Raw genomic sequence first — 15,038 nt, forward strand, 5'->3', positions numbered from 1 at the left:
TTTCCTAGTATGATTTGATTGCTTATTGTACCCTATGACTATAATTAAGTGTTGTACCTGATGATTCTTGACGAATGTATCTTTTCTTTTATGTACACTGAGAGCCTTTGCAACCAAGACAAATTCCTTGTGTGTCCAATCACACTTAAATAAAGAATTCTATTCTGTTCTAAAAAAGAGGTTTAGGAGCGGAACAGCAGAGGGCGCCATACAATTACATTAATGTAAAGGGCTTTTCACTTTCCCTGCCGCAACGACTCTTTAGCAAAACTTTCGCACTCTTTACTAGCGCAAGAATGCGCAGCTCCTTCTACTATTGGGCAGGGGGCGTGGCCGAGGCGGAAAGGCGGGGCTTCCACTGGGCGGGCTGCCGGCGGCTTGCAGAGGGTTGTAGCAATGCAACAAGTGACCGCGTCCTGCTCTTCTCCTCTTTTCGTCAGCCGAGGCTCTCGGGGGAAGTGGCCGCCGCGTAACGTCTCGAGGAGAGACCCGCCGAACCGGGCCGAACCTGGTGAAGAAGAGGCACGTTTGCAAAGGAGAGATCGCGCGTCTTTCTTAAGGCTGCAACCTTTTACCGAGGCTCATGAGCTCCGGAAAGGAGTGCGCAATGGTGGCGCTGGCCAACGCCGGAGGAAGTCGCGCTGTTTCGGCTGCCACCGTCGGCTCGGCAGCGTGAGACCGAAGCAAGGGCTCCCTTTCCTCCCGGCCCGATTTCCAAGTCGGCAAGGATCTTTGCAGAAATAAGCAGGCCTGGAGGCAATGGCAGCATCTGCGTGAAAGCCCCGTCGGAGGGCAGAGTCGAAGGCCGAGAGAGACGCCGCTGCAAAAAAAGAAAGGAAAGAAAGGAAGGAAAGAAAGAAAGAAAGCAAACAAACCCCGTTCGGCATGAGCGACAGCTGCGAAGGGGACAGCATCAGCTTCTTCGTGCCGAGTATGATCGGCGGGGGTTGCCAGCTGCTGTACGAAGACGGACTCGGCAGGAGAGCGCCCGCAGCAAGCGAGGAAACGGCCCGCGGGTTCTCGGCCAGCCCAGGCGCCCCGCCGGCCGGCACTTTCTGGAACGAGGAGAGTAGCGCCTCCTGTCCGTCCAGCGACGCAACAAATCGGGTCAAAAGCGGTGCGGGTGGCGGTAGCAGCCGGAGGACCACGGTCTCCTACGTGATCAACGAGGCGAGCCCTGGGCTGCTGCAGGCGGCGGAGAGCGGGGCCCTGCAGAGCCTCAAAGAAGCCTGCGAAGCGGTCGGCGCCGACCTGCAAACACTGCACTTCGGCAAGCTCGACTTCGGCGAGACGTCGGTGCTCGACCGCTTCTACAACGCGGGTGAGTCGCCCGTTTGGTCTCTGGGCGTGGGACATAACGGTTTGCGGCCGCGGCCCTGAACGCCAGGTGGAGAATAAGCTCGTTTAGAGGCAAGGGAGCTTAGTAAACACGGTGGTTTTTTTTTGGTGGGGTCATGTTGTACACCGGCGGTTTGACTACAGAATAGAGAACAAGGAGAAGTTCTTTCCGCTCTCTCGGTCTCCCAAATGCCTCTAACTTATGTCACCGTTGGGTATTGGTCATTATTCTGGGTCTGTAGCGTGTAACGTCAAAGAAGGTCTTGAGCGCCTCTAGAAGGTATCTTTAAATATTCTGAGGCAATTTCTGTTTTTGATGCAAACGTGTGAAAAGGTAACAGAACTTGGGTTTGCTGCTGTCTATTTATTCCACTCAAGCGTTTCAGAACAATACCTGTATTTGACACGTGCAGAATTCACTTTTTTTTAATGCACTACTAAAAGTCCAATGACCAGAAGTAATATATGAAAGTGGTGCGCTTTCTGGTGCGTTGTCTTAGAACTGCTTTCCTTCAAGTACGTTCAAAAAAGTCCATTTGTGAAAAGTGGTATTAAACATAACTAAAGTGGGGGGGAAAGATAATTCTTTTGCTTCTATCACACAACAAACATCTTCCAAAGCTTCAACTAAATGTCATCTGTGGTGTCAGATCCTTTAAAAGTAGGAATACATTCATTTTAAAACAGACATTGTGGTAGTTATTAAAGAGATTTGCTTTAATGCAGTGTAGGTAGTCCTCGATTTATTACCACAATTGAGCTCAAAATTTATGTTGCTGAGTGAGAAATGTGTTAAGTGAGTTTTGCCCCATTTTACAACTTTTCTTGCCACGTTTGTTAAATGAATCACTGCAGTTGTTAAGTTACTAATGTGGTTTGTTAAGTGAATCTGGCTTCCCCATTGACTTCATTTGTCAGAAGGTTTCAAACATGGTCCTTGGATACTGCAACCGTCATAACTGAACCAGTTGGCAAGCATTTGAATGTAAATCACATGATCATGGAAATGCTGAGCAGTCATAAATGTGAAAAATGGTTTTTTTTCAGTGCCATTGGTAACTTCAAATGGTCACTAAATGAACTGTTGTAAGTCGAGGTCTACCTGTATATGTGTTAAAGATGACCAGGTGATAGATTTGGTTAGTGTACGTAAAATAAAATTGAAGCTTAAATTAGGCATCTAGTCAATATAGATATTTAATTCTTTAATCTAGAGCTTTTATTCCTATCTGGGTCTTGTGGTTGCATTCCGATGAAGAAACTACATTCTCCAGCTTCATACAAAGGACTTTCTGTCTTCATTGCCTGAATCAAGCTGGATTTGTACTCTTGAAACTGTACTTAAGGTTTAATAGAAGTCCTGAGGCAGGCAGAATGTGACATACTTCCTGCTTTCCTCGTGGCTTATAAGGAAGCTCATGCTAGTCCTTAGGCAAGCTGAAATTTGTCTTTCAGCATTTGTGAAAGATGGAATAAAGACTCTGTTTTGTCGTTCCTTGATTCCTCCCTCCCCCTGTTTACGTGGTTTGAATATGGGACTTGGCCAATTCCAGTGGCGGCTGGTTCAGGACAGTAAACAAAGGCAAGATAGGTCATTTGTTGATAGTGTCTGGACAGAAAAGCTCTGGATATATATTTTATGCTGTCCAGGGTTTTGCTAGAAGCCATGAAGTTTTTTTCAGAATTAATGTACCCATCTCAGTTATCCGATATGTTGATTTGTCTTTGACTTTATTCATGTATCTTTATTCTAATACATGGGCTGGGCATATCCAACTTAGGTTTTGTTTGTGATGTGATCCTACCCAGTGGCTGTTTTACTACATACCTGGCTTGAAACTTTCTGGCCTGGGCTCATGATTGAAACTGCACGAGTCTTACTTGTGAATCTTTTTAATCCCTGAGGATTGGGGAGTTGGAAGTGCTATGTGATGGTGAGTCTACATCTTCATAGAAGGGTCGGTCCAGATAGTGGTTGTTAGGTAGGACAGGTCTAGCCCTTGGGAATTCTATTGTATGATATAGAGCCTGTATCCTGGAGTATATGTATATACATAAATAAGATTAGGTTCAAGGCAAGGAAAGCCAAGTGGTTATTCATTCAAAAGTCTTTTGATTCTGGAAATATACCACCTTGGAGTTCTAATAGGATTATGTTCTCCCATGGAGTACAGACCTGCTATTTGAAGATCTTCCTGGACTCACAGCAAAAAAACAATTTGTTTCCAAATCGATTCAAGGTGCTGGTGATAAGAGAATGCCTGTTCCAAATAGACTCTGCCACCTGATTTGAACAAATGGAAAGTGATTGTTGAAGGTTCCCATCTGCTGGATGTTGTGAGGGTCCCAGAAAACCAGCCACACTTTGTGGAGTGCCTCTCTTCCTCTCGAACAGCTTGCCTCCCTCCAAACTCCTACTCCTATCATGTTTCTGGAAGCTTGTAAAAAGCATGGCTGTTCTACAAGACCTTTTTGACAGGACTGGTGTAAAATTGCTAGTGCCAGATGTGTAATTGTTAGTATAAAACAATATAATCTTTTAGGTTTTATTTTATTTATCTATAAACAATGTATTGTTTACATTGGCTATTTCACCATTGCTCTTTGTACGCTGTTACTGCCTTTCAAGAGAGAAGCAGCATGGACATAAACAAACTTCTTAAAATATATTGAATATAGGTTGACATTTGCCAGGTATATGCTTAACTGCCTCAGTCCACAAAAAAACTGTTCAGGTTCACTGAAACTGTAGGCTCAGTGTATCGCAGTCATTATGCTCGGAGTATATGTATGTACAATCAGGTATGCTGAACAGGAAAGTAATAGTACTATATTTGTTTCTGTCTTACAACAGTCTACTTACGCAGGCAAAGAAAGAATGGTGGATAATAAGGTTTTACAATAAGCTGAGCCTTTTGAATGCTGACTTATTGACATAGAGTAAACATGCTAAAGCATGTTGCCTTTCCTCCACACTCTGGGAATTGCTAAATGAACCCACTACCGCTCTTTTACATTATATCCCAATCCAGAATGTTATATTAAGCCAAACCCTTAAGCTCCGAAACAAACTGTGGCTTAGATTTCCATGCAAGCTAAGAATTGCAGTCCACATTCCATGGTAAAAATGCTATTGTCAGAAGCTCCCTGATTTGTTCAACACCTCCTGGTCAATTGAGACAGATTGGGCGGGATGTCCTCTCCTCATCAGCCACCCTTCAGAAAATTCTGGCTTGTTGGGTTATATAAGCAAGGGGTGACAATGGTGTTATCCAACTTGGCTTCTTCTGATACGGTGGACAGTGCTGGCAAGATATATACCTACTTTGCCTGCAGGTCCTTGTATCCTCAGATTCCATTTTAGAATACTAGGAAACCCTCCAGAACATTTTTGGGTGACTGAGGAAGGTGGAACGGGAAGGATTTTTACAAGTCCTATTGTATTAGTCAGAGTCCATTTACGTGACACTCAATTGACTGCTTGTTAATATTTCACTCCCAAATAAAAGCTCATGTTCCAATGACCTCTTGCCTGTCAGAATCATTTGTAGAGTAAATATTATTTAATTTTAAATGATTATCCAACAAGCTGTTCTGGGGAAGAAAGCTCAACCATTTTTTCTTCATTACATTTGGCTTTTCTGTTATTCCTCCTCCCCCATTCTCTCGCCCATTGCTTTCAGGAAAATTGTGTTGTGTGCTTGTTTTGTGAATTTAACTATTTAACAGATATTTTAATATTACTTGGGTGTTTTAATTTTACTTATATCATGTGAGATGCCGGGAGCTGCAGGACATAAATGCAATAAATAAACATTTAAATGACAAAAACTGACATTCTGGGAGCCAGGTTGGAGATAATTGTTCTGCATAGTCTTGATGATGGTTATCTTTATTATGATGGGTGTGGTATTGAAAAAATGGTTTCAGTAGTTTAAATGTTTCAGTAATCTTATTCTTTGGCACAAAAAGGCTGAAGACTTTTTTCTGATGGTTGCAGCAACAATTCCCAGATTTTCCCTTGATGCAGATTACATGTTTGGATTGTCATGTTCAGATTGCAGAGTTTGCTACTGTGCAGTGTCATGTTCATATTAATGTTGTGGAAAAGCACCACAATTTAAATTCATTGTACATTGTATTTACGTAAAAATAAGAGCTTTTTTGGGCACTTGTTTATTATATAACCATTCAAGGATTACAATTCATTTGATCCGATGTCTGGAAGAAATAGAGTGTGATCCACAATAACCTAGGCAACAATACACTGGTTAATTTTTAGGATTCTTCATGCAAAAGGTTAACTTGACCAACTAAACCTTTTTACATAATGTCTTTTATCAGATAAAATCAATTATGAACCCTAACTGGAGAGCCAGTTTAGTCTAGTGGTTAAGGCACCAAGATTAGAAAGCAGGAAGCTGTGAATTTTAATCCCACCTTAACCATGGAAGCCAGTTACTCTCTCTCAGCCAAATTCACCTCAGAAGGTTCTTGTTGTGGGGAAAATAGGAGGAGGAAGGTATGTTACGAATATGTTCGCCACCATGAGCTATTTATAAAAAATAATAAAGGTGGGATGGATGGATGAATGGATGGATGGATGGATGGGATGGATGGATGGATAGATAGATAGATAGATATCATTTGAATATTATACATTAAAATCCTGTGCCATTATGTTATTGATATATTAGCTTCTCAGAGTCTACCTGCAGCATTGTTGTGGACCACAGGCTGAGGATTGCTGGGGCTTAACAACCCTAATGGAGACTGAAATTTCAGTCACTAAGTGAAGTGATTGTTAGGTGACCGTACCACTTAGCGACAGTTCAGTTCATCCTGGTTGCATTTATTAGGGGAGGAATGCAACACCATTAGGCAACAACTTCATGCTTCTCCTGCCGTGCCCGAACTGCGGGCTCTATCCTGCTGCCTCCTCTCCAGTTAGTCCTGGTGAGCTCCCTTTGGCAGAGGAGGCTCTGCCGCCATGCCACACTTGCCTCAACTTTAATCCCCTGCTCACCTATCTCCTCCATCTCTGTCCTTTGGATGCCCTGCCCTTTGTCACCATCTATATCTACCACCCCAGGTGACCTGTGCAGTCTTTTTTTTTCTCCTCCTGTTGGCAAGGAACACCAAACCAAGGCAACTGCTAGCGCTTTGGGAAGTGCCTGCAACACCTGGGAACGGGGGTGGCAGGGGGCAGTGGAGTGTGAACTGTGTGAAGGGCCAGCAGTGTGAGAAGGAGAATTGCAGAAGTCGGAGGGAGGAGTCCACAGGGTGGCAGCTGTGCTGGCGTGCAGGTTGTTCAGAAGGACAAAATTGGAGAGAGATAGAGGGGGGGGGGGGAATTGAAGCATATACTGTGGTTGTAATATAAGCATATATAAGCAGGCTGCCAAGTGCCCACGTTTTGATTATATGACTGAGGAAGACCTGTTAACAGCCATAACTTTCAAGTACCAGTTGCAACTATTATTCATCCAGCGCTGTTGTAACTTCAAAACCACCAAGAGTCAGGGCAGATGAGTGTCATGTAAATTTAATAATTTAATCAATAAATGAAATCAATAAAACGAATGACAGTTAAACAAATGTCATCTACCCATGTATTCACAAAATTGTTAATTTCAGGTACCTGTCTTCTATTGTGGGGCAAGATATCAATAGGAAATATTTCTACATTGAATATAATATATCATATATTAAAAATAAATAGTGAAGCCATTGATATTCTGTTTTTTTTTAAAAAAATTCTGAATTTGATTAAAACTTATTTTATAAACATAATTTATAGATGGCCACAGTGGTACGGTGGCTAAAGCAGTTCTCAAAATATTCAATATCATGATCTGCATAGATATATAGATATAGATATGAGAAGTTCTCAACCTTGCAAATTGAATAGCAGAAGTTAGGAGCAAAAAAACCCAGGATGTTTTTGGACAGTGCTCCCTTTTTGTCTTCACAAGACAAAACTAACTCATATTTTCAAAAGCCCTGGGTTAACGTGTTGGATTAGATCTCCCCTCAGCCATGGAAGCTCACCTGGTGATATTTGGCCAGTCATTATGCCGCAGACTGTGCTTCCTCACAGAGCTGTAGTGGTGGTAGAGGGAAATTAGAGAAAGGAGTGCAAGCCACCTTGAGTTATTGTAGGAAAGGGGTATCAATGAAACAAATGCTATAAATCAATTATGTTAGGACCATTTCCAGTTTTGATGCATTCAGATCTTTCTCTTTATATTTACTGCTCTTGAACTTACCAGATCAACACCAAAGGAAGGAAGAAGGATAACTTAGAAGCTAAGGAAGAAGGCATCACATACCATTGCAATGCAAGTACCACTCCTTTTAAACGGCAGATGTGACATCTTGGGTGTGTATGTGGGTGTGAAAAAGGCGAAACTTAGGCTGTGACAATGCAGTGACAATGCAATGCTGCTTCCCTTTCTTCTACCAGATGTATCCAATCCTGCAGTTGTTTCTGATTAGAAGTGGGGAAGAATTTTGTCAGAAGGGGCAAAGAAAAAATGTAAATAAATCTAATTGTAGTTAATTAAAAGGGTCTAAAGATAAGACTGTTAGAAGTAAAAGGAAAATAAAGTTGGTTTATTTGATTAAGGTTAAAATAGATACTATTTGTTGCTATCTCTGGTAACACGTAAATAAGAGATGGGATATGAGAAGAGGAGATAATTTGTTGCATTTTAAGAGAAGATAATTTACTAAAATTGTTTATACTTGTTATGGTGAAGGGGGAAGTAGCTTCTTCATATGTTTCCTTTTTTATTATTATATACAGTATTTTTATTTCTCTTCTAAAGTTCTTTCCATTTTTTTCTCCTGCACTTTTATTTTTTATTTTCCCCCTCTCTTTTTTTAATATGAATTGTTACTATTGTAATCTGTAATCATTAATACAATTACTCTAAAAAAAGGAAGTAGGGCTCCAGGAACTCCTTTAGTAACAAAGAAAGAGAAGAGAAAGTGATTAATAGGGGGGTAACTGCTCCCATTGATGAGTGTAGATAGAGGAAGAAGAAGTCCTCACCGCTATGAGAGACTAGGCATGCAAGAGAGAGAGTTCGAACAGTAAATGATCTTAAGAATGCAGAAGGAAAGCACAAAGACAGCAGAGCCTTTTTTATTTTACTCTGCTCAGTTCAGAGTTGGGAAAGTTGTCTGCCCCTCCAGGTATATCAGTCTAGGAACCAGCTTCCATGGGATGACTAAAATGCCACTATCACAGATAAGTTATAATAAAAAGAATCTTTCAAATCTTCCTGTGTCTCTCTCTTGCATTTATCTCTCTTGCATTTCACTTATCTGACAAGAAATTGGTGGAGGGGTGTTTATTTATTTATAAAGTTTATTGGCTGCCTATCTTACCATAAGGTAACTCTGGGCGTACAGTCCTATATATATATATATATATATATATATATATATATATATATATATATATATATATATATATATATGTGTGTGTGTGTGTGTGTGTGTGTGTGTGTGTGTGTGTGTATGTGTATGTGTATGTGTATATATATATATATATATATATATATATATATATATATATATATATATATGTTTTCTGAGGTTCTCGTGGTATTTGTATGTGGATCTTTGGTTATTCGGGTTTCTCCGCCTAAGATTCAAAGTATCTGAAACGGTTCGGCGAGGTCCCACTCGCCATCTTCAGGCTGGTGCTTTCGGCTTAGTGCCAGTGCAAGCCGAAGCACCAGCCTGAAGATGGCGAGTGGGACCTCGCCAACTTGCCTAGATACTTGAATCTTACGGAGAGAAAACCAATAACTAAGATCACATATATATATATATATATATATATATATATATATATATATATATATATATATATATATATATATATATATATATATATATATATATATATATATATATTAAACTGTAAATAAATTAAAACAAAATATTAAAATCTAAGGACATGTGGAGGGGGGTAGAATGGGGGGAGGTGGGATCTGTGGTTACTCGATCAACCACCTCCACTGTGTTGCTCCCCCACTAGGGCCCCAGGCCAACTGGCAAAGCCAGGTCTTCAGGCCCTTGTGAAAGGATAGGCTTGGCACCAATTTCACATTGGAGGAAAGATGTTCTGAAGGGCAGGAACAACAACAAAGAAAGCCCTCCTCCTGGACCCCGCCAGCTGGAATAATAGGGCTAACAGGATCCACAGCATGTCTCCTTGCTGGCACGAGTGGGATGTACCAACCCAATGAAGTGAGATGGTCCCTCAAGGTATAGCCTGAGTCTCTTTATGGACAAGAGGTTTCTTCTCTTGGTTTCTTAACAGCTTTGGATTCCTTCTCAAAGGTTACCTGCCTGGCTTCTACAGGAGTTGACTTACAAGTACATGTAAAGTCACCATTAAAACCAGACTTCGAGGTCAAAGCATTTTGAGGCTGACCATCTGACTTGAGGACACATTCTGACCAAACTATCTTCTGAGAAAGAAGCACATAGGTGGACAGGGGATGGAAACAAGGGACAAAGTCAGAATAAACATGGGTAGACAGCATTGTTGTTACGATTAGTCACACAGTCAGCCAGATTTTTAGACAGGATTTGGCATTTTTATCAATTTTTCATCAAGGACCTGAATTAAGTAGGTGTTGTTAGAAGCTGTCTTTTGCAGTTGACTGATAATGCCAGTGGTGTTCAACTGATGCTCCAGGTGTGTTGGGATTGTACACAATATGCCTATAATTATTGGAACTGTCTTTGCTGTTTGCAGGTCTTTTGTGAATTTTCTCCAGGTCTTTCTCTGTTTCCAGGTATTGCCACATCCACTCTCCAGACATTTTTGTCTTTCTTAGCAACAGTTGTTAGGGCTTGGGTGTTATATGGTAGGTGCTTGTCTGTTTGAATTCTAAAGTCTCCAGACAGTCTATTATTTTGTATATTTTGTGGTCCTACCAGTTCTTGCTTCCAGGCAAATGTTATTTCTTGCAGATAGTCAAATGCACTATGTTGTTGATACTTTGTTACGTCATTGTTTGTACAGGTAATCCTCAAGTTGCAACAGTTCGCTTAGTGACCATTCAAAGTAACAATAGCACTGAAAAAAACTGACGTGACCATTTTTCACACTTACGGCCATTTCAGCATCCCCATGGTCACGTGATTTACATTCAGATGCTTGACAGCCGACTCACATTTATGACAGTTGCAATGTCAAGTCAATGGGGAAGCCAGATTCACTTGAGAACCGTGCTACTAAATTTAACAAATGCAGTGATTCACTTACCAAATGTGGCAAGAAAAGTTATAAAATGGGGCAAAACTCACTTAACAAATTTCTCACTTAGCAACATAAATTTTTGGCTCGATTGTGGTTCCATGTTGAGGGCTACCTGTAATCAGTTTTTGCAATCTTCTTGCAGCAGCTATCTAGTGGTCTTCAGCTTCTTTGCAGAGACCGTCCTTCCCTGTCTTCTCAATTTTGGCTTTATATGCATTTATTCTTAAGGCTTGGTTTTATGCAGCCAGAATTAGTCCCTCTGTCTTACTATTATTATTAAAAAATATTTAATTAAAATGTGCTATTACAATAGGAAGAAAGGATATGGTGATCTGTTAAAAGTGCAGGCAGGAAGAAGCTGCCCAGACAATGCCAAGTAGGAGAGGAACCTTGGTGACTTCTGTCCTCTGGGATGCTGTAGAAGTTAGCAAGTTAGAGTAAGACTTAGAAAAACTAGGTTGAAGTCTACTCTCAGCCACAAAAGCCTATTGGATGACTTGGAGTCAATTACTCCTTTCACCCCACCTACCCCATTGGGTGGCTATTGTTCTAGAGTTAAAATGTTTAGAGATAAACTTTTTTGAACTTCAGGAATGTAGCAATTTCTTGGCCTACTCAAGATTGTATTCAGGAGATCAAGACCTTAGGTAATCTAAGACCTTAGATAATCTAAGGTCTTGATCTCCTGAATACAATCTTGAGTAGGCCAAGAAATTGCTACATCCCTGAATTCCTTCCAGATAGAACACATGGTATTGCTTTCTAATAGCGCTTCTGGAGTATATGTCCTGTGACCATTTTGGAAATAAACATCCTGCTACAGATTGCGGTTTTGTTTTGCACCCATTTTATTATGAGACTCAGGAGAAAAATTGAAAGCAAGGAGACATGGCAAATATCAGAAGATCTGTATCATTTTGGCAGCCATAGGCATAACTTTAAGAAGAAGAAAAAATAGAATCTTATTGCAATATTGCTGGCTTTCTTCTTAAATCCTACTGAAAAGTAGGTGTAAAAGAGAAATTCCTAACCTCTGTGTCAATCCATATAAAACTCTTTCCTGACTCAGAATCACCAGGCTTTGCCTTATGCATTTTACACAGTAAACCAATGTTTTTTTTACACTGTTGTTGTTTTGGTTTAGTTCTAAAAATATTTCTCTGACTTCAGATGCTAGTTTTTGACTCAGAGATTAATGCCTGTTGCATAAAACTTTATTTTAAAAGATGTATCATTTCCCTCTTACAGTACACCACTTGCCCCCAAAGATGCATTTATTTTATGAATTTATTTTATATTCTCAAAATTTTCAAAATAGTTTTATAACTATATGAGAAGAAGATTGGCAGATAGCAGTGAAGTCCAGGAAGGAACTTAGTTTTATTGTTATTCCCTTAATAATTCAGTGGGATAGAAAATTATTATGTACTAGGATCTAATTCATAGTGAGTCTTGCATTGTGCAATGAATTTTAACAAATAGTTTGTACACCATTGTGCAAAGTTTGTTTTAGAGACCCAAAGGGGCTTTTTTTCAAGAGACAACTGGACTTTCTGATTTTTCTTTGAAGACATTTCGCTTCTCATCCAAGAAGCTTCTTCAGCTCTGACTGGATGGTGGGGAATGGAAGGACCATCCAGTCACAGCTGAAGAAGCTTCTTGGATGAGAAGCGAAATGTCTTCAAAGAAAAAACAAAAAGTCCAATTGCCTCTTGAAAAAAAAAAAAAAAGCACCTTTGGGACAACCATGACCTGGATGACTGAGAATCGCCATAGATACTTGTTTTAGGAAATTTGTGGTAACATAGCAACATTGAAAGTCTTACAGGGTTTGTTTTGTCACTAAATATTCCGCTAAATGGAATGAAAAATGAAAATATCACTTCACATACACAAAGTTGAACTCTTCCACTGCCTGCAGTCCTTAGCTTTGCCCATTGAAGAAGACTGTAAATTGTTTTGTCTTTTGGTGGGATATTCAGAAACATTCTGATAATTTTTTTGGCCCATCCTGGATAGTTTTGTTGCTGTTAGTTGCGAAGTCGTGTCGCAACCCCATGGACAACCTTCCTCAAGGCCTTCGTGTCTTCTATCATCCCCCAGAGTCCATTTAAGTTCCATCCAGCCACCTCATTTTCTGCTACCCCCTTCTTTTGCCCTCAATCGTTCCCAGCATTAGGCTCTTCTCCAATGAGTCCTTCCTTCTCATTAGGTGGCCAAAGTATTTGAGTTTCATCAGGATAGTTTAGATCAGGGCTGTCCAACCTTGGCCCCTTGAAGCCTGGCGGACTTCAACTCCCAGAATTCCCAGCCAGCAAAGCTGGGGAATCTGGGAGTTGAAGTCCGCCAGGCTTTAAGGCCAAGGTTGGACAGCCCTGGTTTAGATTGTTGCAAATTACAGGAAACTCTACAGTACAATCAGAAAAGTAAGGATTGGAGACATTTGATGAACAAAAGGCAGAGAAGAGGAACTGAACTAAAAGTTCCAGCTGGAAGAAAGCCAGGAAATCTTATTAGGAAGTAAAAGGGGGTTCTAACATATTTAAGTGAAAATTATATGCTGATGTTTATTTAGGGAACACATCTACCACCAATCATGGTATGTTGGTTATTTTGTTCAAGAAATAAGTGACCATGTTTATTTCTGGCTTGCAGAAAAGGATGCAACTATATACACAGCTATTGTTATACTATGAAATCCTACAAGTATCATTCTCGTTTTCTAGCTTTCAAGAGTTAGAATTTAAGAAAGATGGAGCAATAGAAGCAAGTATTAGCTGTTATTGCTACTTCATAGAAAGAGTGATAAGGGACACTTGTACATGCACCTGTTTCTTCCTTCCTCTGGCTGGGGACCAGGAGTTCAGTATCTCTGAAGAGATTGCATTAGAATTGCTTATGTGGCTCTTACTTATAATTCACATATTTAAATCTGTTGTTATTTCCCTTAACCATGATTTTGCTGCAGTTTTTACATTCTTTTCAAAGCATTTGCAGTACCATATTAATAAACAGAACACGGTTGAGCTGCAAAAATCCAGGCAATCCCTAGATGGTGACAAAAAGATAGAATTGTTGGTTTTTGCTTGTGGCCTTTTATGGCCACCTGGATTTTTGCAGCTAAGAGCTAGTAGGCCAAATTATTATAATGCAACAAAATCATGCTTCACCCTTCTTGTTTATTATGTAGCTTTGTTATTCCCTGCCATAAAGAATGATTTATGTTAATTTGTGCCATACATGCTTTTATATAGGTAGAGAGACTGTGTGTACAAAGATATAGGGTGGAAGAAGTCAAATTTCTTTCTAAATTCTGGGGATTCTTTGCTAAGAGTTCCTTGATTACCTTGGGAAATGCTGTTCTGCTCCCCTCTTTTTTCTTCGTTGAAGCAGATGGTGGCTTCTAAAACACATTGGTTTCATATTAATAGCTGACTAAATTATTTCCATGCCCAACTGTTGTACATCCTGTAGCATCTGCCATTTATAGTCATAAAATGCTGTGTCAGCCTTCTAGTTGTTACCAGCTACTGAAATGAATGTTTGGAAATACAAATGAATGAGTTATGTTTCTGCTTGCTTTCCCTGAAAGACAGTTTGTGCCCTTGCCCAGACAGCTAAAACAGATCCTGCCTTGGATTTGCTAAAGTTTCTTCCAATATTGTTTTGTTTCTTTTCCAGAGAACCGCTTGCCTGGGGTTTGTTCCTAAACTGATAAAAACGATCTCTTCTTGTGTTTGGAGTCCATGCTTCATGAAACTATACTATCATAATTAGCTGTAATATTGAGTCACTGACAAAAATATTGTCTTCGTTTAAAAGATGTTATTCCACAAGGCTTATAGTGATCACCAGCCTATTACATTCCAATATACTTTGAAGATACCAGAATATTGAAAATACACAATGATCACATGCCTGCACTGTAACAAAAAATTAATTAAATGGGCTGTTCATTGAGCTGATAAAATCACTTCAGTATTTCATTCAAACCATCTTGTAAGATAACCAACTTAAAATTAATGCTGATCCAACTTCTCCAGTTATCCTGAGCCACTATCAACAGTTGACCATTTAAAACCGGAATTAAGGCAGGGCCCCTCTAACTTAAATTCAACTGAGCAACAACATAGCTGCTGATTTGATGTGGAACGTAGGACAGCATGTTCTATGATTAGGAATTTGGCAAGGAGAGCAAAAGTTAGTTGTGCCCCATGGGTAATAATGGAACTGCTTAAGAAAAAAAGGGAATATAAACTTCCCCTAAAGCATAAGAAGGCAAATGACTCCTTGGCAATCTCTCCTGACTGCCATAAATTGTAAAGACACAGCATTATTGTGGAAACGGATAAATGCCAATTTGGCCAAAGATAAGAATATCTTAGAGGCTGGAGTGTCCAGAAAGGAATGGGGA

General features: G+C 40.1%; 1 protein-coding gene across 2 annotated transcripts in view; it reads left to right on the plus strand.

Moving 5' to 3' along the window:
• Nucleotides 1-506: 506 nt before the first annotated feature.
• MAP3K5 (mitogen-activated protein kinase kinase kinase 5) overlaps nt 507-15,038 on the plus strand; it is a 112,586-nt gene continuing 98,054 nt past the window's right edge. For both annotated transcript variants that reach the window (XR_015750551.1, XM_026666156.2), the window contains exon 1: nt 507-1,321. Coding sequence is in view for 1 of the 2 variants with exons in the window: in XM_026666156.2 (XP_026521941.1) it covers nt 886-1,321 (436 nt within the window). In the remaining variant the exon portion in view is untranslated. The remainder of the gene's footprint in view (nt 1,322-15,038) is intronic.

The sequence above is a fragment of the Notechis scutatus genome, chromosome 1 (genome assembly GCF_049901735.1).
Source record: "Notechis scutatus isolate UNSWTSFEM ecotype Mainland chromosome 1, rNotScu1.2, whole genome shotgun sequence".
Classification (NCBI taxonomy): Eukaryota; Metazoa; Chordata; class Lepidosauria; order Squamata; family Elapidae; genus Notechis; species Notechis scutatus.